The 25,840-nt window shown below is 39.7% G+C and overlaps 1 protein-coding gene, 1 non-coding gene and 1 pseudogene across 19 annotated transcripts in view; 2 read left to right on the top strand and 1 right to left on the bottom strand.

Moving 5' to 3' along the window:
• R3hdm2 (R3H domain containing 2) overlaps positions 1-25,840 on the top strand; it is a 204,790-nt gene that overhangs the window by 138,510 nt on the left and 40,440 nt on the right. For 17 of the 18 annotated variants that reach the window (XM_023707308.1, XM_023707312.1, XM_023707315.1 and 14 more), the window contains 8 exons: positions 6,867-7,066; positions 13,613-13,654; positions 19,504-19,590; positions 20,466-20,592; positions 20,794-20,872; positions 21,508-21,567; positions 22,392-22,532; positions 23,105-23,213. In XM_023707308.1, the coding sequence (XP_023563076.1) occupies positions 6,902-7,066; positions 13,613-13,654; positions 19,504-19,590; positions 20,466-20,592; positions 20,794-20,872; positions 21,508-21,567; positions 22,392-22,532; positions 23,105-23,213 (810 nt within the window). In that variant the 5' untranslated portion in view covers positions 6,867-6,901. Of the gene's footprint in view, positions 1-4,008; positions 4,045-6,866; positions 7,067-13,612; positions 13,655-19,503; positions 19,591-20,465; positions 20,593-20,793; positions 20,873-21,507; positions 21,568-22,391; positions 22,533-23,104; positions 23,214-25,840 lie in introns of those variants that run through there. The other variant, XM_004646994.2, reaches the window with a different exon arrangement.
• LOC111814285 lies at positions 10,663-10,769 on the top strand. Its single transcript, XR_002819311.1, has one exon. It is a non-coding gene; the product is annotated as a U6 spliceosomal RNA (small nuclear RNA).
• On the bottom strand, positions 15,869-16,782 carry LOC111814280 (annotated as a pseudogene).

The following is a 25,840-nucleotide window of genomic DNA, read 5'->3' as shown; positions in this document are numbered from 1 at the left end:
TTTTTTTTGGTGGAACCGGGGATTGAACTCAGGTCCTTGTACTTGCCAGGGAAGCACTTATTCTACTGAGCCATCTCCCTGGCCCCTCAAAAAAAGTGATGCTGATAATATGTAAACCACAAAATGAGATACATAAATTAGTGTAGTATACGCCTACTCTATGTAAGCACTCAAAAAATTTCAGATGATTATTGTCATCACTGTTATTTCCACTTACAGAGTTGGGCTTCCCTGTCTGTCTAGATAGTCTCTTAATATGTCCTTAGTTACCACTAACAGTGCTAAGATAGTAAGTAAGCTTACCTCAGAACAGCTTAAATGATAATGACATAGGGGAATGAAACTCCCAGCCTGAAAGATACATAGATGAGTTTGTGTTCTATAAAACTGAAGAATGAATTTGAGGAACAAACAGAGGTTAAGAGCAGAATATATTTATTGCGGGAAAGAAAGCTCCTGTCCTAGAAAGGGACAACCTGGGGCCTGAGCAGGTTGCTCCAGAAAGCCATTTCTTCCAGGGATTTTTTATAGAGTAAAACCGTGCGGTGAGGTGGGTGAGGTGGAGAACATGGGAACTCACTTAGGTGGATATGAGGTGGGACAAAACTATGGTCAACCAATGAGATTACAAGCACTATTGCTCAGGTAAAATTGATTAAACCCAGGACCAAATGAGGAAGGGAGTCATGTAGCAAGTGGGTATGGATATGAACAAGGGCTCTTCATATTGGGATTGGGTTAGTGACTCTTTCTGGCTCTTTCAAGATGATTTTTTTTTTTTTTTTTTTTCCTTTTTGGAAGAACTAGGGATTGAACTCAGGCCCTTGCACTTGCCAGGGAAGTGCTTATTCTACTGAGCCATCTTCCCAGCCCTCAAGATGATTGATAGCTATTTAGAATATCAATCCTGGGCTGAGGATATACCTCAGCAGCATAAGCGCCTGCTTGGCAAGTGCGAAGTCCCAAGTTTGATCCCCGGTACCACAAAAAAAAAAAGAAAAGAAAAGAAAGAAAAAAGAATGTCAATCCCTAATGCCCATCCCTAGGGAAGTATGTGGCTGCATTTGTTTATTCTTGAGATCTGGCCCACATTGGGAGTGTCTGTGTCTTCCAAAGTTGCAAAATCACCTTGTCTTCCATATTGTCTCCTTGAAGGCCTAGCCCTGTCTGACTGCCTATACTATTTCTATCTAACTTAGCTGCTTATAACAATAAGATTTATAACCTCAAAAACAAAACAAAACAAAAAAGATTTATAACCTCAAAAGGTCCAGAAATAGAGAAGATACAGGTTGACTGATTTAGCATCTGTATCTTGGCATTTAGGATGCACTGATAGAATGTTGTCATATTCCAGGCTCAGTGGTGCACAGAACTACCATCAGCAGAAGCCAGTTTTTTTTCTGGTGGCTTTTACAATTTTTATTTAAATTCTGTACAGTGGAAAGCTTTTCTATCTTGGTTTTTTCTTTTCTTCTCCTCCAATCCCCACCCACCCAGCCCTGTTAAATTTTTTTGAGACTTATCAAGTTCCCCAGGTTGGCCTCAAACATGTAGTCTTCCTGCCTCAAGTTCCAGATAGCAGGAATGATAATTTCCCCAGCTGGGTATAGTGGGACACGCCTGTAATCCCAAGACTAGAAAAGCTGAGACAGGAGGATCTGCTGTGAGTTCCAGGCCAGCCTGGGCTACAAAGTGAGTTCAAGACCAGCCTGAACTGCAAGATCATAATACATACATACATACATACATACATACATGTATGCATAGATGGAATTTCCCACTATGCAATGTAGAGCTTTCTTGTATCTCACTGATAATGATTGAGTTACTTGTACTTTCCTAAACCAGTCCCAAAAGGGAAAGAACATTATCACAATTTGCTGTGCTAATTAACCCCAAATCTCTTGGAGTTTGAGGACAAAGACACCCTCCCTGATCATAAGCCCTCAGAGGAAGGCAAATACCAAAATAAATCTAGGTTACATCAGCATTTAGAAAAAAGAGACATGGGTAGGAAGCCAAAACAGTCTGCTGGCTTACCTTTTCCTCTGCTGATTCTTTTCTTCAGTGTAAGAATTACTTTTTGTTTTTTTAACACCTCTTGAGGGCCCAGCTCTTGGGATAATGACCAAATTCTCAAAGTGAGATTAACCTATTTTATGAGAATTTGTGAGAATTTAAAGCTCAAATTTTCTGTATCATCAACAAATGAAGGAAACTCATGACTTCTTAAAACTGAGAATATATGAGGATAGTCCAAAGAAGGGAGTTGTGAAAGGTTTAATTTGCACTCAGTGCTTGAACACCTAAGTTATTCCAGGTATCCAGATACTTGATCCATCCTCCCTTCCTTCCTTCCTTCCTTTCTTTCTTTTTTCTTTTTTTTTTTTTTTCTTTTTTGTATTTTAGGGAAGGGCGAGTACAGGTGCTCACCATCATGCCCAGTCTCAATTGCCTTCTCAGTGTGGCCCAGGGACAGGGCCCAGAAGGCCTGGGATCGAACCCCAGCCCCTGCGCCTGCACATTAATCCGCTGAGACTTTTGACCGGCCTTACTTGATCCTTTCTTGATCAACATGTTCTCATGCAAAATGATCATTTTGATTTGAAGATTTATGCCTGTTCAGTATTTAAAACCCATCCCAGGTTTAAAAAAAAAAAAAGAAATCTAACTGCTTTTTTTAAATATCAATTTATCTTTATTACAGAAATTTATTTGAGGCTATTTAAAACCAGAAAGAGGCCAGCCAAATAGCTCAGCACACTAAAGCACCTGCAAGCAGCTACAGGGGCTGGGGTTTCAATCCCTGGGCCTCTGAGCCGGCTCCGCCCCCGGGGTGCACTGAGAAGGCAATTGATACTGGGTGTGGTGGCACATGCCTGTAATCCCAGCTCTTGGGAGGCCGTAAACAGGCGGATCACTAGGAGTCCGATCTAGTAGTGAGACCCGTAACACCCTGTAGACCCTTCCCTAAAATACAAAAAAAAAAAAAAAAAGACTAGAAAGAAAAAAAATTGGAGGTATATCATGTGGCAAAAGAGGTAAACTTGATTTTGTGTGACTCTAAGGCTGATTGAATTTCAAGATTGAAGCAGCTTATTTAGGTAGCAACTGTATAATAGTGGAGGCTATTTCAGAAATATGATCCTATCCCAGGAGTGTACCAGGAGGGGCTATCAAACATGTCAGGAGGCTACAGAAAAAAAAAAAAGAACAGAAAGAAGAAAAAGGTTGTATATGGTCATACTTTAGAGTTCTTCTGATTCTGATCTTTCCTAGTGTTTCCCAGTTAAGAGAAATAAAAGATTGTTTTACTAGTACTCCAAACAAAAGCAAGGTTTGATTCATCTTAGAAAGAATGGATGGAAATAAACCCATCCATCCACATATACATGCATGCACACATATGTATATAAACAAATTCCCATGCACAGCCTGTGATCCCAAACAATATATAACTCTTTATAAAAGCCTGAAGCTGCTAAATCTATTAATTTAAAAATGGAATATCTACTGTTCTCCCTCTCCTTCCTTTTATTCATTCCTCCTCACCTTCCCCGTCCCCTTCTCCTTTTCCATTTGTTCCCCTCCCTCTTAGTGAAGGTTTTATCATGTTGCCTAGGCAGGCTTTGAACTCTTGGGCTCAAGGAGTCCTCCTGCCTCAGCTGCCTGAGTTCAGGAACCATAGGTGTACACCACCGTGTTTGCCACCAACCATTTTCTTTTGTAGTCAGTTTTTCTTGTTTTTTGTTTTTTTGAAAAAATCTTCAAATTTAGCTTTATGACTTTTTTTACTAATAAAAAAATTGTATTTACTTAGTAGCATTCAGAATGTTAACAAAACAGTTGCAACTTTTTTTTTTGTAATTACAGAGTGGTATTCAGTTAATGGAACAACAATTATTTCGTATAAACTGCATCAGAGACAACTGAAGATGAAAAACTATCATCACCATATATGACTAGTGTGTGCTGTGCACCAACAAGAACCTGCTTTAAATTTCCATGCCAATTTACAACCCCCATACTGTACCAGGCAAGGTTAGTGGCTATTAAAAATACAACCAGGACAGGGCTATCTAAAGACACATTTGATAGTGTGTTTACTATACAAAAAAGACACTGTATAATTTAAAAACGAATCTCACACAGACTTACATTTCAATTTTTTTTTTCTTCAAAAGGAGTGAGTTGTGTACAGGGGAGCTAAATGCTTTATAGACAAGAAAAAAAAACTATACTAGAAGCAACTTATTCATCATCATCCTTTTCTTCATCCTCCTCATCCTCTTCATCTTCTTCTTCCTCTTCATCCTCATCTTCCTCCTTCTCTTCTTTTTCTTGCTTTTTTCAGCCTACACAACTCCCTTTTTTGCTGCATCATGCTTTCCTTTAGCCTGGTAGTCAGCCATGTCCTTTTCACAATTCTCCAGCTTAGCAGCCTTCTTCTCATATGGCTGCTTGTCATCTGCTGCAGTATTATTCCACATTTCTCCAAGTTTCTTTACAGCATCACCAATGGAGAGGCCAGGATGTTCTCCTTTGATTTTTGGGCGATACTCAGAACAGAATGAGAAGAAAACTAAAGGAGGCCTCTTTGGGCACATTGGGATCCTTGAACTTCTTTTTTGTTTCTCCTTTAGGAGGAATATAAGTTTTCATCTCTCTTTCATAACAAGCCTTGTCTGCTTTTGCCATATCTTCAAATTTTCCTTTTTCTTTAGCAGACATGTTCTTCCACCTCTCTGAGCACTTCTTAGAAAACTCTGAGAAATTAACGGAAGCATCTGGGTGCTTCTTCTTGTGTTCCTCTCGGCAAGTTTGCACAAAGAATGTATATGATGACATCTTGCCTTTCAGCTGCTTAGGATCTCCTTTGCCCATGTTTACTTGTTTTCCTCAGAGAGGTACAGAGTTGCCCAGTGCCCGTCCGGCTCTCACTTGCCTGGGCGCTATCTCTACGGAGCTCAGTGTACTGCAGTGGCTGTGACAGCAGGAGCCAATTAGCTTTATGACTTAGTGATTGTCTGAACGACATTCTTCTTTCGATACAATTTTTCTACACTTAAGCAACCCAAGTTTCCAGGTAGCTACCCAGGAACCACCCCAAGGTAGACAAAACAATAATCTTCTGGGCTAACTTGTGTCAGATAAGGCTGACTACCTGTGCTTCTTGAGAGCCCCAGGTCTTACTTTTTAAACTGTTCTGAGGGAGAAAAAAATCTGACAGTTTTCTTAAAGCATCACTTTATTTGCTTGTTTATCTCAGTTTCTAGGACCATACTGGGAAAGATCTTGACATCTGTGAGGGTTTCCAGTCTTACCTTTTTATTTTTTAATTTTTTGTTTTTAAATTCATGTATTTGGTACAGGGTCTCACTATGCAGCTCAGACTCAGTGATCCTCCTGTTTTCAGCCTCTCCAACACTGGGATTACAGGCATGTACCACCATGCCCATACTCGGTTGCTTAGCGCACTTGGGGGTAGGACTGGTGCAGCATGCAGTACTGGGGAATCAAACTTGGGTCCCTGTACTTCTTACCTTTTTAAAGGAAGGAAAAAAGTACTTAGGATTCAAGTACAGTTGGTAAACTATTTGAGGAGAAACATTTGCAAACTATGGTTGAAGCTAAGCATATTTGACTTCAGCACTTTAGGACATGTATCTGTGGCCAAAGCATTGATTTCTGTTTCCTAGTATATGCTTCAATAACTACTGGCTTCTTTACAGCCTTTCCCAGGCATCACATGTGCCATAGGTACTGCTGTGTGTGTGTTGGGGGGCAGGGGGAATAAGAAAAGCACCAAAAAGTCTTTCCTCCACCAGGTAGAGACCCAGTCTTTCTTAAGGACAGATGGTTACTAAATTCTTTTCTCTTTTTAATTTGCTTAAAATAAAGGGAATAATTTAGGGTCCTACAACCATTGTCTGATTTTGCTGCTTTCTGATGGGAGAGTAGCCTGAAGCTTATTACCATGTTGTGGTTTGTTGTAATTGTGAAAGTATTCCCTTGGAGAAGGAGAGTTCTTTCCTTTTAGTAATGAACAGAGTTTTAGGTTAATTCTTTCCCCTTTCTGGAATCTCCTGGTTTAAGTAATTAAGTTGAAAATGTGAACACATTTCTACAGAGAATGCTGTCAAATCTGCTGAATAGTTAAGTAGATAGCATCTAGCTCCATTTATATAAAATTCTAGCTAGAAATGGTGGTACACACTTATAATTCCAACACTTGGGAGGCTGAGACAGAAAGATTGTGATGAGTTCTGAGGCCAGCCTGGGCTATCTACTGAATTCAAGGCCAGACTGAACTACATAGTGAGACCCAGTCTTTACTTTTTTTCTTTTGTGGTACCAGCATCGAACTCAGGACCTCACACCGCTGAGCTATCTCCCTGGCCCAAGATCCTGTCGAAAAGAAAAGAAAAGAAAAAAGGAAAGGAAAAGAAAGGAAAGGGGAAAGGAAAGGAAAGAGGAAAGGAAAGGAAAGGGGAAGGGAAGGGAAGGGGAAAGAAAGGGGAAGGGGTAGGGAAGGGGGAGGGGAGCAGAGGGGGAGGGGAGAGGGGAGGGGAAGGGAAGGGAAGGGAAGGTTGGGATGATAGATGTGCTCACTGTCTCAATGATGGCTTTATAGGATGCACATATGTCATAATTAACCAAATTGTATATTTTCAGTTATGCAGTTTATTGTATGTCAGTTTTAGCACAATAAAATTTTAAAAAGAAAATAAATTAATCAAGGGGTAGTATGATTATCACAGAACTTCTTTGTAGGCTATAAGGAGACATACGTAAAATACTAGTCTTGCATGTTAAGTACAGAGACACAAACCTCATGTTTCATGCCATTAATGTTTCTTTAGGAGTCCATAGAGGCTACTCTATTCTACTGAAGAACATGTCTAACAGTAACACTACTCAAGAGACCCTTGAAATAATGAAAGAATCTGAAAAAAAACTGGTGGAAGAATCTGTAAGCAAAAACAAGCTTATATCTAAGACTTCAAGTAAGGAAGAAGTTGAGAAAGAATGTGAAGAGACAAGTGTGCGTCAGGAGACACAGGTAAACATCAGAAGTACATTGTGTGCATACTCTTTTTGCCTGAGTATAAGTGGGAATCTGTAGAAACCCACCATTGGTGTGAACACTTGGTGATTTTTAAGAACCCCAACTTGAGCTCTCAAGAAACTTTTTCTAGGGCTGGGGAGATAGCTCAGTGGCACAACACCTGCCTGGCAAGCTCAAGATCCTGCATTCAATTCCCTGAACCAAAAAAAAAAAAAAAAAAGAAAGAAACTTCTTCCAGTTTTATCATAGAATCCATGGTAAAATCTAAGGAGAGGGCCAGCCAGATAGCTCAGCAGATTAAAGCGCCTACTTAAGGCAGGCACAGGAACCAGGGTCAACCTCCGGGTACTATGTCAGCCCCTGGGGTGCACTGAAGTGGGGATTGAGATTGCGCATGGTGGTGTGCACCTGTAATCCCAGCACTTGGGAGGCTGAAAGCAGGAGGATCACTATAAGTCTGATCTGTGTAGTGAGACCCTGTAGACCCTGTACTAAATACATTAAAAAAAAAAAAAAAACCTAAGAAGAAAAGAATGAGATCCTTAGTTTATTTGAGCCTGAGTATGTGTGTTCTTACATTTAGAAATTATTTATTTATTTAGGACTGAAGACAAGGCTTTTGCATTGAGCTACATTCCCAGCCCTTTTTAATAATTATTTTTGAGATGGGGATTTTCTGACTTTTCCAGGCTGGGCTTGAACTCAATGGTTGTCTTACCTCTGCTTCCCAGAGTGCTAGAATTATAAGTATGTGCCGTCGTACCTTTTTTTTTGGTGAGGGAGTTTTCTGAAACACAGTCTCACTGTTTCCAGAGACTCAACTTATAGTTATTCTAGTTGTGGCCTCAACTTATAGTTATTCTCCTGTCTCAGCCAAGTGCTGGGATTACATGTGTGCACCATCACTCCTCAACTTCATATTTTGTGTCAAAAAAATCTTTCATGTACTAATAAAAAGAAAATATTTTAAAAAATAAACTGTTGGAATCTGGTACAGAGACACATGCTTACAATCTCAGCTACTTGAGAGACTGAGGCAAAGGATCTCAAATTCTGGACCAGTCTCGGGAATCTTGAGACTGGTCTTTAAGATGCTATCTCCAAATAAGGAATAGGAGCTAAATAGTAGCTGTTGCTACCTGTGTTTAATACCCTTTACTACAATAAACAAACTATTGGGTTGGGAATATAACTCAGAGCACTTGCCTAGCATGCATGAAATGTTAGGTTCAGTCCCTAGCACCATTAAAGAAAGAAAAGTTTTTAAAATATATGCATGATAAATAGACTGTATACAGATACATATTTAACAAGTGTGTCTGTTATATGTGTGATGGCACATAGTTATAAACCCAGCACTCTGGAGGTGGAAGCAGTAGGATCGTTACAATTTTAGGGCTAGCCTGAGCTACATAGCACGATCTTGCCCCTGCTCCCCCCCCAAAAAAAAAGTCAGATGTGGTGGTGCATGTCTATAATCCCAACACTTGAAAAACTAAGACAGGAGAATTTCTACAAATTCAAGGTCCCTGGGGCTCCATAGCAAGTTTAAGACCAGTCTGGTTTAAATAGCCTGACCCAGTCTCATATAAAAATCAAGAAATGGCTTATATATTACCCTTCTCCACTACTAAAGCTCGAACCCAGAGCTTTACACTGAACTGCCTTCCCAGCCCACTGCCTTTCGTTTAAATTGAAGACAGAGTTTTACTAAGTTGCCAAGTTACCCAAACTTGCCATCCTTTTCCATTAGCCTCCCACAGTGCTAGAATAAAATACTTAAAACTAGAGCTGTTTGGCTTTATACAGTGTTAAATTCATATCCTGGTTGTTTCAAAGCAGTCAGCATTTTCCAGATGAGAAATGGTTTATGAACTTGACATTTTGTCAACACAAGCAGGAAGAATTTTACCCTTTGGTTGACATTTTTTTCATCCATCTATACTATGGTACAGAAATACTGACAGTAGATGGTCAGCCAAGTTTCTTCCAAGGTTGATCTTTGGTGCTAGCTAGCTGTACTCTGATTCTCCTCTAGCCTGTTACAGCTCTTCTCTCTTGGTTCACTACTAATTTCTTTTGGTACTCAAGTTCAAGTTCTGTATGTCTTCCTCATGCCCAACCTTGAGACTGGTCTTTATTATAAGCCCAGGGATAGGCCTCAAGCAATAAGTTAGATTAAAAAGCAGAAACAAAAGCATTTTGGAGGGCTTGGAAACTTGAGGCATAATTTTTTGAGACAACTTAATTCATCAAGGCCTTGTCCTCTTTAAAGATTAAAATAGCAGCATTATAAAGGGATGAATTAAAATCTGACAGCTCTCTGAGATGTAACTTTTCCTTTGTCTTTCTTTTTACTGTTAGCCAGATTTCATTCCTGGCTGCTTTTCTTTCTGTTATCTTTTACATGTGAATTGTCATTCCCACCTATCCTTCCAGGAGACAGTCTTGCACTTCTACCTCTTCTGCCAGCCTTCGCTGATAGCAGTAATGATTTTTAAATGCTCAGGACAGATGTGTGATGAATGTTTAATTTTATGCTGTTTTATTACATGAAAAATAATAATTGAACTTTTAGATCCACATTATTCTATTCTCAGATTATTATAAATGATGTTCTGAATTCCTGTTGTGTACTTCTTTAATATAGGTGGCGAAGGATATTATAGGTTTTATGTTCTTTTTGGGCGCTCTTTTTTTTTTTTTTTTTTTGTGGTACCAGGGATCAAACTCTGGACCTTGCGCTTGCCAGGCAAGCACTTATTCCACTGAGCTGTCTTCCTGGCCCCTCATTTGGTTTTAAAAGTCTTCATTTGAGCATACAAATAATCATGGTCTAGGGTTGGAGGGGATCTGCCTTCTCTGTGATTTGACTCTTTATTGCCATTGGAGCAGATGGGGCTACTGCCACCATCTATTGGGAGTTCCTGGTCCTTCTACAAAATCTTTAGTCTCATCTGCCTCCCTGGACCCTATGGAGCAGTCCCTTAGAAGTCTGTCTCCCTGCTGCCATTTCCTAACAGAACACATGCACCTTCAGCAACACTAAAAGTTCTACTCCTTCATCTGTTTTCCCTCCATTCAGTTCCCACAGCCTCCCAGGCATCTAGCTGGTACTAGCAAAGGAGTCCCTGTGTGAGCTGTTACTGAAAAGTTTGGGGGAAGTAACTGGAACTGAAAACATCTTTTGCATGGATGCAGCACTACAAAGTGTGGGCTCTGAGCTTCTCTGTAGAATGCCAAGCCCTCACTTCACACATAATGAACTCGGGTGTGTTCTAAAACTAACCAGCTGGATATGGCCTTCTAGGTAGGCTTTTTGCCTTTAACCTTCTAATCCTTTCTGATTCATCTATTGTGTGGCTTTAGAAAGGTGATTGTGAAATAAAGAACTGTGTACTCTTAAAAAAAATAAATAACTGTGTACTCTTGAAGTTTTCTGTGTATTTTATGGCCTTAGGTAGGTTATTTCTCAATATGATGCATATTTATTGTGACCCAGGCCCTTACCCATCACCTGTGGCATTCTGTGCTTAAATGTTTTCTGGTTCCTTAGACCCTGTTACAAACAGAAATTTAAAAGTTGGGGAATGCTCATTTCAGCAGCACATATACTAAAATTGGAACTATACAGAAAAGATTAGCATGGACCCTGCACAAGGATCACATGTAAATTTGTGAAGCCTGTTGACACACTGGGAGCACATAGACTTGAGCCTCCAGATTATCTCTTCCTGAAAGTTCCTTAGTGTCTCTCCTATCCTATTACATTCTACCTTCTGGCCAGCTTTTATACCAAGTATGATGCTGCCCACTTCCTCATCAACATTGCCTCACTGTTTAGTGTACTGCTGCCTAAGTTGCCCCAGTTCCATGGGGTTTGTCTCTTTGACATCAACAGATACTGAGGGATAGGGCTGAGGACAACCCCACAGGCATGGAGAAGGCAATGGAACAGCTTTCCCTTCTCCAAACTATCATTTGTTTCTTGAAAGCCTGAGATCTGTACAACCTTTCCCAAACTCAGGAAGAAAAGAGATCAGAAAATGGAACCATTGCATCTAGCCCTGCTAAAGATAAGACTGAGCCAAGAAAGGCAAATGAGGTTAAGAGCCACATCATTCTCCTCTGTAACAAGAAGCTGTATTTGGGCAGTTTGTTTGATAACATTTTCCATATTCTTTCATCCCTACTACTTTCCTACCCATGTTGCTGTGTATTTTCCTTATAATAAAGAATGGGGGGAAAAAAAGTTGGGGAAAGCATTCTTTGGTATATTCCTTCCCTGCCTAGGATGCCCTCCTTATGGTTCTTTTTTGGACTCCTCCAAATCCTGAATTCTCCTTCCAATGTATAATATTTGTTTACCTTTCTTAATTCAATGCAGACATAGCTTTTTCCAGGATACCTTCCTTGACAACCTTACCCATTGCAGGTCTATATTGTGCTTTGCTTAATATCTGTTTTCTGCACAAAATTTTTAAGTTCCATGAGGTACTGGATTAGGTCAGTTTTAGGCTGCAGTTATATCTCTTAAGGCCTAACAGTACTTCGCATATATTCGTTGCAGGTCTATATTGTTCTTTGCTTAATATGTTTTCTGCACAAAATTTTCAAGTTTCATGAGGTACTGGATTAGGTAGTTTTAGGCTGCAGTTGTATCTCTAAGGCCTAACAGTGCTTTGCATATATTTGAGTGAGATGCTTTTGTAGTACTCTGTGAGTATCCCTCTAACATGCATAATGTACTGTATTGTAATTGTGTATGTGTCTTCAACAGGATTATGAATTCCTTTTTAACAAGGCTTGTGTCTTTTATCTGTATATCTTTCAGTAGCTAGCATGATATCTACTGCAGATTAGCCATTCTACATTTGTTTAACTGTTGAAAACTAACCAGCCTGGGCAGTAAGTAGACTTATACTTTGTTGATAGAGGTATAAATTTGTATAACACTTTAAAGGACAGTTTAGTAAAACTCTATAAAAATTTTAAATGGATACAAATATTCTGTACTTATAGATATACTCAGTGATAAGGATAATTTTATACTTAAGATCAGAATCATTTAAACTTGGGTTGACCAGATAGCTCAGTGGACTAAGTGCCTGCTTAGGCAAGCACAGGAACCAGGGTTGGATCCTCAGCACCACATGGTACCCTGGCACTGTCCCTGCCCCCAGGCGCATTAAGCTGGCCACCAAGACATGGCATTATGCATACCTGTAATCCCAGCACTAGGGAGGCTGAAAACAGGAGGATCACTATAAGTCCTAGCTGTGTGTTGAGACCCTGTACCAAATATATGAAAGGGAGGGAGAAGGAGAGGGAGAGGGAAGGGAGAGAGACAGAGACAGAGACAGAGACAGAGACAGAGACAGAGACAGAGACAGAGGCAGGTGGTACTCATTGACCCTTATGGACAGAAGCAAGTATCCAAGGGATAAATATGAAAGGAGACTTAACTGTTCAAAATGTAACTCCAGTATATATATTTTTCTATTTGAAAAAAATAGTGGCAAATATATACTACATATTTCTGGACTATAAATCTTCTCGCTATAGCAGGTCTTACCCTGACCAACTCCACCATCATTTCTTACTCTTTCTGTCTACTTTCCCACTTCATCGTTTTGCATCTTGGCAATGTTTGCTAACTAGTGAAGAGGAGAGAGAAATTTCCCCTACCCAAGATTATCCTGGTATTCTGCCTCTTGTTTCTGCTGCCCCATGCCCTAACTTCAATACATTCCATACCCCCACCCCTTTCCTAAAGCTCCTATTTAGAATTCATATATGTTCAGAAATCTTACCATTTAATTAGCTGTTCCTTCATCTCACCTCAGGTTTTTGTTCTTTATTATTGCCAGCTTTTTCCTGGCTCCAGCTCCCTCTCTGTTCCTTTCGGTCTGGAGGTTTTATCCTTTTTTTGTACCCTATCTCATATCTCTGACCCAAGCAAGTCACCACCAGGAGCTTGGAACTGGGAGGATTCTCATATTCAGGTAGGGAGGCATGTGGGAAGATTTCTTATTCCATTTTCCCAGCTACAAGGAGAAGTATTTTGGGCATTCCAAGTTGAAAATCTGATGTTCCTTCATAAAGATGTTATTATAAGTGATAATTAGGGACCATATTTCACTTCCATTGTAGACTATGTATACTCCTTTGAACAAACTCAGAAGAAAAGACAATATTATTTCATGCTATGGTAATGACATTTTTAGAAGTATTTTAATTAGAAAAAGATTCTATGGTTTGTCAGTAAGTAATGCTTATCAATCTGTAAATCCCACTGACAAGTTATTTCTTTTAGTTCTTTATTTTCATAATGAAGTGATTTAACTGTATGTGCTACGGGGACCCTTCCATGTCACAGTTGCTTGAGTGGGTATTTTGACAAATAAACCAAGAGATTTTCTTCATAGTTTAGCAAGTATTTTAGTGGTTTTCATAGTTAGTGCTTTTTTTGCTGTGAACATGTTTCTTTTAAATGTTGATTTTCTCCACCTTTAATATTTTCTAATCTTCTTCTATCAGAGGCGGACATCCAACCATGGTCATGCCAGGAAAAGAGCCAAGGTAAGAGACTTTGTATTGATTATTTTCTAATATTATTAGTAATACATTTCACAAATGGATGTATTACCAATATCTAGTTTACTCATATTACATATAGGCAGTGTTTTCTCCTTTTTTTTCAAAGTAGATATATATCTTTTATTTTAATTTTAAAATAGTGGGCTGCCCACTCGACCCAGACTACAGGGCAAGTGGAATTAGCAGGAAATGAGGTAGGAGCCTGCAAACTGCACTGTCAAGAGACACCCAACTTGACTTCAGGCTCGCTTCTGACTTCTTATCCAGTATGAAGACAGACTGCTCATTCTGAGTACAGGAATAGGAAATAAAATAGGAAAACATCACTCATATTCCACTAGTATATCCGATAAAGATGGAAAGAATTTTAGGTATAACTATACTTCTTTCTCAAGCAACTTAAGGGAAATTATAGTTGAAAGAAATGTTTTAACTATAATAAGAATGCTCAGGCCGGGGAGATGGCTCAGTAGAATGAGCGCTTGTGTGGCAAGCATAAGGGCCTGAGTTCAATCCCCAGTTCTGCCAAAAAAGAAGAAGAAGAAAAAAAGAATGCTCCCTTCTGAAAAATAGCCTGAGGAGGGCTAGCCAGATGGCTGAGCAGATTAAAGTGTTTGCTTAGGCAGACACAGGGACCAGTTCAATCCCAGGGCATGCCTTGCCTACCTGTCCCTGGGGCACGCTGGGAGGCAATTGAGATTGGGCATGGCGGCATGCCTGTAATCCCAGCACTTGAGAGGCTGAAAACAGGAGGATCACTATAAGTCTGATCTATGTAGTAAGACCCTATAGACCCATTCCAAATACATTTTTTAAAAAAAGCCTGAGAAGGAAAAAGCAGTTAGCTATTTTTAATTTCATGTAGATGAAATATAATCATGTAATAACTTGTCAACTACCTTTTAAGTATAGAAAAATTTCCCCCTTAATCCTCCAAAAATCTCATGTAGAAGAATAAAAAATATCATCCATGTTACAGGTAAGAAAACAAAGATTAAATGATTTATAAAACAGATTATGTTGGTACTATACTGGAAACAAAATCTAGCCTGCTCCTTCACAAATATGTTATAGATAGAGCAATATCAGTGAAGTTATTAAATACTAAACCTGATCTTATCTTCAACATAAATTAGAGGAATGGGAGGCACTTGATAAAAAACACTTGAAACCACAGAGCCTAGCAGACTAACAAAGTGTTAGAGTGCTTCCCTACCATACATGAAGCCCTAAGTTTGATCCTTAACACCTCCAAAAAGAGAAATAAATAATTCAGAATCCTTATTCTAGAATTCATTAAATTCTATTTTTCAACCTTTAATAGGTATACTAATTTAAAGTTTCCACCTAAGAAATTAGTCTCCAATGAGGTAAGAAGCAACATGAGAAAATAATAAAGGGGAAAGACAGGAGGCTGGGTCTTTTTTTTTTTTTTTTTTTTTAATGTATTTTAGTACAGGGCCTTACAGGGTCTCACTACACAGATGGGACTTGTAGTGATCCTCCTGTTTTCAGCCTCCCAAGTACTGGGATTATAGGTGCGGGTGCCACTATGCCCAGTCTCAGTCCTCTTCTCAGCATGCCCCAGGGGCGGGGCCAGCATAGCACCAGGGATCAAACCCCGGTTCCTGTGTCTGCCTAAGCAGGTGCTTTAGTCCACTGAGCAGAGGCTAGGTCTTTTATAATGTCGTTTAGCTACTATACTGATTCTAGAACCATTTACCCCCCCAACTTCCTGTTGTGAGGGATAAGTATCTGACTTTTTAAGTGAAAGAAGGAAGGGAGGAAGCAAAAGAGAGAAATAAGTCACAAAGTTTGTGTAGGATTCATAAAAATCTCTTTTCTTTTTCTTGGAACACAAATGGTTGAAAACTTGAGCCTTCTAAAGACCTTGGTATGAATACTGATCTATGATGATACTCAAAGAAGTTTCTGAAAACATTTGGCTGCTTGTAGTCTTCTGCAAGATAACAAAGTACTCAGGGGCTGGAGAGATGGCTCAGTGGTCTAAAGCACCTACTTGGAACAAGCTTGGCAAGGCATCAGGGACCGCGGTTCAATCCCCCAGCACCACATGCCAGCCAGCCCCGCCCCCTGGTGGGCTGAGCTGGCCACACACACACACACACACACCACTCTCTCTCTCTCTCTCTCTCTAATAAATAAAATTAAAAAAAAAAAAAGATAACAAAGTACTCAAAAGTTCTTTGACCTTTCAACAAGGCTTTCATGCATATCTTTAAAGTCTTCATTAATATCCAAAGTTAAGATCAGAACCTCTTGTAGATACTCAAAAGTTGGTTTTCAATGTCCTATACAGAAGTCAGCTTTCATTCTTTCATTCTTGTAGTGCACTTTCTTTATATTCAAGATGGGATGTCTTGCTCTTCAGTTCTTCCTTGTGAATATATCCTACTTAAGCATTTCTCTGTAGCAGTTCAAAGGTAAATGATTCCATCCAAGTCAAGACTTTGGCCAAACTGGTTACTCATCCAGTCATGCCATTTGGTCTCCCTATGAAGTTTGGGCTAGCCCTGAGCTCACTTTTTAGTCCAGGCTGGTCTTGAACTCATAACAATCCTCTTGCCTCAGCTTCCCAAGTGCTGGAGTTACAGGTGTGTGCCACCATGCCTGGCCACTCGTGCCAGTCTTGATATATATTCCACTGCCTCATTCATGCAATCAGATTCATACAAATTAGATGCAAAAATGCACCTGTCCCTATACACACATCATTCAAAAAATAACAGGTTACTCTGCATCTCTGAGCTTGCCATTGACAGAGGTGAACTGAGCACTTATGTGACTAAGACTGGCGTGACTGGAGGGTAAAGGGCTATCATTCCAGTTTTTCATATGTCATCTGAAGAACATTCCCGCCACTTTTCTGAGAGATTGTCAGTTCCTCAAATTCCTCTTGAGTGCTCTGAACATCACACCATCTAGCAACAGGTTCAGGAATTACCTCCCAATCCTCACAGATTTGTTTTAAGATATTCACAAATGTTGACTTCCCTGTAGCCATGTTCCCTTCTATGGAGACCATCTTGAGGTAGGTGCCCTGGGAAGCCAGGCGCAGGAGGGCAGACTGTCTTGGGAGGAATGGCCATCCTGTGTTACAGTGGCCAGAGGGCAGGATGGGTGTGAGCACTGACCTCACATACACAATGGGTCCCACAAGCCCAGGACCTCAGTGCGGAGGCTCAGTTTAATTTTGGTGCTAAGGTGGCTTGGACAAGGCAGGCCTTGGTGTGGCCCTACCCACTGCACTTGCCTAGGTAGTTTTTTGTGTGTATATGTGTCTGAGACAGGATTTCACTATACAGTTCAGGCTGGCCTTGAGCTTTATTTTTAGCCTAGAATGGTCTCCAACTCCAGTGATTCTCTTGCCTCAGCCTCCTGAGTGCTGGGATTACAGGCGTGTGTCCCCACACCCAGCATTGTGTCTGATACCTGAAAGTATACCCAGAAAGAGTCTTCTACAGAGCCTGAGAGAACTTGGTGCTGGTCGTGCTGAAATGCCAGTTTCTCTGTCCATCCCTGGCTTCTCTGGGCTATTTATATGAGTTTTGAAAATTCTCCTTCATTTTTTTCCACATGTGATTTTTCCTTTAATATAAATTATAACCAATTAATAGAAATGATTCAGCATTTTTGATTTCCTAAAAATAAAGGCTTTTTTGTTGTTGTTGTTGTTGTTGTTGTTTTGAGCCAGGGTCTCTCTATGTAGTTCAGACGGGTCTTTTTTGTGTATGTGTATTTTAGGGAAGGGTCTACAGGATATTCATGGTCTCACTACTACATGGGACTCTGGTGATCTGCCTGTTTACAGTCTCCCAACAGCTGGGATTACAGGTGTGCGCCACCATGCCCAGTCTCAATTGTCACATGCCCCAGGGCAGGGCCAGCACAGCAGGCCTGGGGATCAAACCCCTGGCCCCTGTGTCTGCTTGCAAGCACTTTAATCCACTGAACTATTTGGCTGGCCCTCAGATGGGTCTTGAACTCAATGTGTAGCCTAGGCTGGCCTCAAACACATGGCAGTCCTCTTGCCTCAGCCTCCCAGATGCAAGGATTACATGTGTTCATTACCACACCCAAATTGCTACATACTGTTTTTGTTTTGTTTGAGACAAGGTCTCACTATGTATTCTGGGTTGACTGTGAACTCACTTATGTAGTTCAGACTGGCCTTTAACTCATGGTGATCCTCTTGCTTCAGCTTCCCCAATGCTAGCATTACAAGTGTGCACCACCACATCTGGCTTTTTTTAGTTTAACTGAAGATGAACCACAGAATATTAAATGTCTCTTTCAGTGGGAAGAATTGTCACCAGAAGTAAGAATTAAGATTTTTCATCCCTTTTCCCAGAGAATTAATGATTTTTTCTATCAGAAAATTAATTATAGAATTTGGGAATAGCCTACCTAGTTTGTAGCTGGCTTGGATTTCAAGAAGGCTGAGAGGTATGATAAATTGGCTCTGTGTTTTGTCTCAGATGGCCTAATCTACAGAAATGGCCTTGATGTTAAAGTTCAGAATACAGGCTACTCACTGCTATTTTTTAACCTACCAAACTTTATGAAGTAATTGACCCAGTTATTATCCCCATTTTTCATTGAGGGAATTTGGATCAGAGAAATTGAGTAGAGTTAACAAAGAACATTGAGTAGTTAATGGTAAAATTAGGCTTGAAATTTTCTTCAGACTTATGAGTTCTTTGCTTATAGTGCTCTAAAGTGTACACATACTTTTGGGGGGCATTACTGGGGCTGGAACTTACGGCCATGCATGTTGGACAAGTACTCTGCCACTGAGTTGTATCTCCAATGCTGTTTTGTGCTTTTGTATTCAGCGTGCCTTAATTTTATTGTAAGGATTTTCAGTAAATGTTTATAGGTAAATTTCTAATGTCACTATGTAATTTTTTTTACTTTGGAGATAGAAAAATGGGAATTTGTATAGAGGATTTCAGATTTTTTTTTTTAGGTTTTTTCGGCCGGCGGGGGTAAAGAAAGTGGATTAGCTTTTTATTGCTTTAAATCCCAAGTGTTATAAAGTTTTCTTGTCTTTGTCTTTACTTTTCTTAGTCATTTCCTTCTCACCTCAATGTATTTATTGTCTACTGTATGCTAAGCACTGTTTAATATGTATGTTGTAGACTTTATATCATCTAATATTCTAAATAACCCTTTAGGTATTATTATTTTTATTTTCTCAACTTCACTGAAGAAGAACAGACCTAGAGAAGTTAAGTAATTTACTTTTCAGCTTATAATTGCAAAACCAGGAGTTGAAGCTAGGACTTTTGGCTTTAGCCAAAAAGCCCAGTGTCTTTCTACAACACTGTGCTACTGTGTATCTGCATTTGAGTCTGGAATTGGAACACTGGGCTAGAGAGAAAAGAAGTCTTAAGTGAATTGGCTTTTCTGCCATCTGTCCAGATAGTCATATTGCTTTTATGTCTACTATTGTAAGCAATATGAGAATTACCTTTCAAGTAATTTTTTTCCATAAAAAAACAAAAACAAAAACGTCTATTTAATAGAAACAAAAATTAACAGATCCAAAGATCATGTTTTGGGCTGGCGAGATGGCTCAGTGGTCTAAAGCACCTACTTGGAACAAGCTTGGGAAAGCATAGGGACCGCGGTTCGATCCCCCAGCACCACATGCCAGCCAGCCCTGCCCCCTAGTGGGCTGAGCTGGCCACACACACACACACACACACACACAATAAATAAATAAATGTTTAAAAAACAAAACAAAACAAAGATCATGTTTTCTGAATGTTTCCTAATTCAGTATATGAATGTTTGTATTTTTTCAGTCTAATTCCAAGCTGAAGTTAGTACGCAGTCTGGCAGTCTGTGAGGAGTCCTCTACTCCATTTGCTGATGGGCCACTAGAAGCCCAGGTAGGTCATCTACTAAGTATTGCTTTTGTTGTTGTTTGGAGACAGATTCTTGCTATGTAGTTCAGCTTGGTGTTGGCCTTAAACTCACTATATAACCCAGACTGGCCTTCAATTCATGTCAGTCCTCCTGCCTCAGTCTCTCCAGTGCTGTAGTTACAGATGTGTAACCACCATTTCTGGCCAGTATGACATTTGAGCATGAAAGTATTTGGGTGGCAGTCTCAGCATCAGTGTCAGACTTGGAAATCAGAGAAGAGGGCACTTTAACACAAAAGCTGTTGCAGTAAAGCAGGGCATGGTGAAAGCATGAAGTATAAGTAGTCTCCTTGTATTGACAATGCAGGATAATACAGACAAGGAAAGTCCAGAGCTGACCCCATTTTCCCATAAATATGCTTCTCTAATACGAGTTTACTTTTTTTTTTTTTTTTTTTTTTTTGGTACTCAGGACTTGTGCTTGCCATGCAGGTATTGTGCTGCTGAGCTACATCCCCAGCCCTCCTCTAGTAGTTAGAGCCATTACTTCCAATTCATATGTCAGGAACCTTCACCGTAACTTGAGCTTTTTTTTTCTTTTTTTTTGCGGAACCGGGGATTGAACTCAGGCCATTGCGCTTGCCAGCCAAGTGCTTATTCCACTGAGCCATCTCCCCAGCCCCCAAACTTGAGCTTTTTATGTAGTAGATTGTGACTGCTGGCAGAAAAGCTTGGCCTCTGCCTCTTGGTGGAACATAAATTAAAACAATTTAATTAACAAGTACACTCCTCTATAAATAGAGCTGCTACCTCAAGGTTTGTTTCCATTGACAGGCCAAGGGAGTTGTAAAGAGAATTACTTTTTTTTTCTTCTTTGATTATATTCTTTCTTTTTAAAGGATATAATTCAGTTGCATATCAGCTGTCCCTCAGACAAAGAAGAGGAAAAGTCCATAAAAGATGTCTCAGAAAAAGAGGACAAGGACAAAAGTAAAGACAAGGCCCCAAGGAAGATGCTGTCCAGAGGTGAGGGTTTTTCTCATCACTCATCTTAGTACCTAGATGTGTATCACTTTTTTCCTTTCATTCTGAAACCTGGTACTTGCTGTAAGGTTTGGTTCTACATTTCTATTTTCATCTCTGATAATAAGTTTGTGGGCTTTGGCTTGGAATTAGATACCATACAAGAGTTTCCCTTACTTAAAAAAATTTTTGTGATGGTTCTAGACTCCAGCCAAGAATATACGGACTCCACTGGAATAGACCTACATGAATTTCTTGTCAATACACTGAAAAAGAACCCAAGGTAATAACATGATTGATGTAAGAGAGAAAGGGGATAGCAGCCAACAAGATTCCAGCGGCCAAGTGACTTCCCATTATTTTTACATTATTAGAATCTGGGCTGTTCATCTCCTCCTAATCTTTCTGAATTATAATTTTATATTTTGTGAGAGATTCAGGAGGCCCTCACATTGAGGTTTCTGCTTTTGGAAGAACTGAGAAAAAAAACTGGAAGAATATAGAGAAAAAGAAATATGTAGATTTGGGAGGCACAGAAGAAAAAGATAATTGATTTGTATATAACTTAAACAGATTTACTCTAAAATTCTGTGAATAGCAAGATGAGATATAAATAATGGTTAGATTTTAAGTACAAAGTATGTGTGTATATAACTGTTCTGCTAACAGATTTCTGATATGAATATCAAAGTACATTATTAGGGGTTTGAAAAATGTATAGTTGGGTTATTTTTCTTTTTCAAAATAAGATAGGATAAGCTAATGAGGCTCTGTAGCCTCTGCATTACTGACCATTATTGGGGTGTGGATATATTCCTCTCTTTAGCTTCTATAATGAACAAGTTTTGTTTGCAATATCTGTTTTCAATGTCTATGGGAGGGCTGTGTTTTGTTTTGTTTTAATCTTTTTTTAAACAGGGACAGAATGATGCTGCTAAAATTAGAACAGGAGATTCTGGACTTTATTAATGACAACAAGTAAGTTTACTTGTGTGAAGTACATACTTAGAGGTGGGAAGGGGTGCTGGAAAGAAACTTAGGTACAATTAAGGACATCCCCTTTCATCTTTCCCTCAGTGTGTGAATTTTGAAGCAGTTAATAATGGAGGAACAGGAGGTCAGAGAGATGGCTCAGTGGAATAAGCGCTTCCCTGGCAAGTGCAAGGGCCTGAGTTCAATCCCCGGTTCTGAAAAAAAAAAAAAAAAGGAACAAAAGAAATTAGGGAGAAGCAGACTAGATTTAAAAATTGTATCTGTGAAAACAAAGTGAGGTTTTAAAGCTATTATATATACTTGACCTTTTCTCAAATTTTACTGTCCTTAAATTTGTCCCTTTTTTCTTTAAGTAATTGTTTTTAAAAATTATTTATTTGTGTGTGTGTGTGTGTGTGTGTGTGTGTGTGTGTGTGCGCGCGGCCAGCTCAGCCCACCAGGGGGTAGGGCTGGCTGGCATGTGGTGCTGGGGAATTGAACCGTGGTCCCTGTGCTTTGCTAAGCTTGTTCCAAGTAGGTGCCGTAGATCGCTGAGCCATCTCACCAGCCCCTGTCCCTTTTTTCTTTATCAGACATCATCCAGGTGGGTGGGTCTGAGGCTTAAGAACTAGTCTTAATGAAGATAGGAGATCAGAGTAATCTGCCAGATATTGAGAGAAATCTTTTTGGTTCCTGCTAAGTAAATAAATAATCTATATTTGTTGGTCCTAAGAAATTCTGCATTTTAGATACTGGTAAGAAAAAATTACAGTTGGCCATTATTGCTGTTGTTTGTCTTACTTCCTTTTCCCCCCTGGGTTTCCCTTCAGTAACCAGTTCAAGAAGTTTCCTCAGATGACCTCATATCACCGGATGCTATTACACCGGGTAGCTGCCTATTTTGGGATGGACCACAATGTTGATCAAACTGGGAAGGCTGTCATCATCAACAAAACCAGCAATACAAGAATGTAAGGGGGGAAGAAACATGGATTGGGAAGATTTCTGGTTATAATCTGCTGGGGTAGAAAAGGAAGACATAGGATCTAGATGTCCTTTCTTGGAGAGGTAATGGGATTATGTCATCTGTTCCTTCTTTTTGGAAGGCATAGAGACATTCTCTCTACACTAATATTTTGTGAAGACTGACCATAGCCTCCCTTCTCCTCTACTTAGAACAGGTACAATTTTGGAGAAAAAGTTATAGATGTATAAAGCACATATCCACTTATGGAAAATCCTGATTCAGTTAATCATTTTTTTGCCCATGCAGTGAAATAAAGGAGCAGCGTGTTTGTTTGTTGTGGGGTTATTTTGGTTGTTGTTTGTTTTTTTCTTTCTTTCTTTCTTTTTTTTTTTTTTTTGCCTTTTTGACTCACTATGCAGTTCAGGCTGTCCTTGGTCTTGCCTCAGCCTGTCAAATGCTGGGATTACAGCCATCTGCAGAGTTGTACAATTTAAGAGAGCTGTACCTACAGGAACTCATTCATTAAAAAAAAGCTAATTTTCCTCCCCTCCTCTCACACGTCTTTCTAAATCTCAGCCCTGAACAGAGATTCTCAGAACATATAAAGGATGAGAAGAATACAGAATTCCAACAGAGGTTCATTCTCAAGAGAGATGATGCCAGTATGGACCGAGATGATAACCAGGTGAAGAATGGAAAAGGGTGGGCCTATAGAGAGAGTCTGCAGTAAGAGAAACTGGGAAGGGAGAAATTTTGTGGGATTGAGAAAGCTCAGACCACCTTAGAATGAAAAAATGTGTGAGTTATATTGAATTTGCCTTGCCTTAATATTGAGGACTCACTGCACTAATTGAGCTGGATGCCACCTTCTTAGTCTCAGAGAGACATGGTGCTGAGGTTTGCTGAGTGATCCATTTAGCCTAGAATTCCTTGAGTTACCACTGACTTCTAACTCTGTGTCATTTTGGACAAAACAGGGTTCCCTGTTGCCTCAGTCCCGAATCCAGCTGATTTTTTTTTTCTTTAATTGTTAGGGATTCCTTGAGAAACCACCAAAAATTACTTTATCACACTTCCATTCTTATCCTAGCTTAGAGCTAGCTTAGAACCCTCAAAAGATGTGGTCTAATTTAACCAGTTATAAAGATGCCTCTGGTCCCTTTCTGAAAACTCTTTAATCTTTTCTGAACTCCTTCCACCAAGGTGAGTGTTTTAATTTGACTTTTGATGCTGGGAACATCAGACAGTGTCCCTTTTAAACTAAACTACTGGAGGATTAAGAAATGAATAACCTGTCTTATCTCTTCATTTATGGGCTATTCCCCTGCCCCCTAGCCCACTCTTTAGATAGTGATTGTTTGGGGGTTAGTTTTCCTAGCTAAGTAGATATTTTAGATCTACTCTGACTCTGCTTAGCCTCCAAAGGGGATTTAGAGTTGATGAGTGTGATTGGGTAGAGCTAATATGAGGCTTGCTAATTAATTATGTAACTATATCAATATCTTACCTCTAGAGTCAAAATTAGTTTTCTTGGTATAGGCTGTGGTCTTGAGAGCAGGACCTTTTTTGCTTGTTATTTGAATAGTAGGAGTCCTTTTGAGAAAAGTGCCATTGTCTAATGTGGACAAACACGCTGGGTCTGACTGAAAAAGAAACTTACAAAAGAGACAAATACAAATACAATTAAATTTAAAAAAAAAAAAAGAAAAGAAAAGAAAGAGCCTTTCCATCCTGATGCCCTGCTCTCCATTTTCCCAAAACCCTTTTTCTGTGAATCAGGGATTATTCAGGCCTAGAAGCACATTGGGCAAAGAATCTGTCCCTATTATGAACTTTTCACCTCTCAGCTTCAGGCTTGATCTATGCTAGGATAGACTGCACTTTCTGTCAGATATTAATAATAATCATAATGTTGCTCTTTTATTGTTTTCACCAAACTAGGCTCTGTTCTATACATGTTATATGCATTATCTCCTTTAATCCTCTCTACAACAACCCAATATAGATGCATTATTGACCCTACTTTACACACACGAAAACTGAGATTAAGTGGTGGTGTTACTTGCCTGAAGTCATATTACTAGGAGGTGGCAGAGTTGGGATTCTACCTGACCTCACAGCCTTACCAGTCTGCCACTGGTTTACCAGTGCTAAGTGCTGAGGATAATAGAGCTCCTTAAGGTCCTGTGTCTTGTTAGAATGTAATTTGTAAGACAGTTAGTAGAATATAGATTCTTCAGGATAGTGAGAATGGAATCTACTTAAAGTCGAAACTCCTATTTTGTTGGCTGCCTTTGGAGACAGATGCAGATCAAAAGCGTCAGCCTAGTTAGAGTAGCAGGCTTCTTGATCAGTTCATCTGAAGCTTTGAAAGCCTCTGGATTGAAGTTCAGAGTGTGTATAGCCTGGTGACATTCATTGGGTTCTTGCTCAGGGTTCCTTGTCTTTACAAGCAGTGTGAGGACCACTTTTTCATACTGTTGTACCTCTGTTATACCCTCCCAGGACAGTGTTCATAAATGGTAGGCCAGGAGAAGAAAAGACAATAATGGGAGATTAGATGATGGCTCACCTGAGGTGGTGACTGCCTAGACATCCCTGAGTCACCTCACTGCATTTGTTAGAGAACATAAAGTTCTCTATTTTCTTTTTCCTTCTTTTCCCTTTGTCTCTCCCTTCAGTATACCTCATTTATGTTTCTGTCTTTGTTCATCTTTCTATCCTGTTCTTTTTTTTTTTTTCTTCTGTTCTTTGTGTTGCTCTGTTCTTCTTTATTTATGTAATTTCTCTCCCTTTGCTGCCCTCACGTGCTGTAATTGAGAAAAAATGTTTAGGCTTTGAGTTTAGCTTCGCCTTTGGGATTTCATTTCCAAGGCCCTCTTTGCTGAGCTGTGTGTGATTTGGCTTGTCAGGCTGTGGCACTAGGGACTAAAGAAGGGGTAATGTCAGGTACGTACTAAAGTGTAAACCTTCTCCTCTATGTTCAGCTTTCTGGTAAACATCTGTTTCTTCTCCCTCTCTAGCTTACTTCTGTCCCTTGCTTTCCTTGAAACAATGTTGTTTATTTCCCAGGGCTGTTTTCTTGATCCTTACTGACTGGATAGTACCTGATTATTGTAGGGAAGCAACCCAACTGTTGTAGTTACTCTTGATCTCTGGGAGGGTGGGGAGATGGAAAGTCCTCAACCATCCAGAAAACCTACTCTCCCAAACTGCATGGTCAGATGTACCCAGTGAAGCCTGTTTAGGACTGGAAATTTTTTTTTTTCTTCTTTCCTTTTCTTTTTCTTTTCTTTTTTTTTTCTTTTCTTT

This window comes from Octodon degus, unplaced genomic scaffold, assembly GCF_000260255.1.
Source record: "Octodon degus isolate 3935 unplaced genomic scaffold, OctDeg1.0 scaffold00286, whole genome shotgun sequence".
Taxonomy (NCBI): Eukaryota; Metazoa; Chordata; class Mammalia; order Rodentia; family Octodontidae; genus Octodon; species Octodon degus.
The sequence above is the reverse complement of the archived record's forward strand: the minus strand, read 5'-3'. Positions and strand labels throughout refer to the sequence as shown.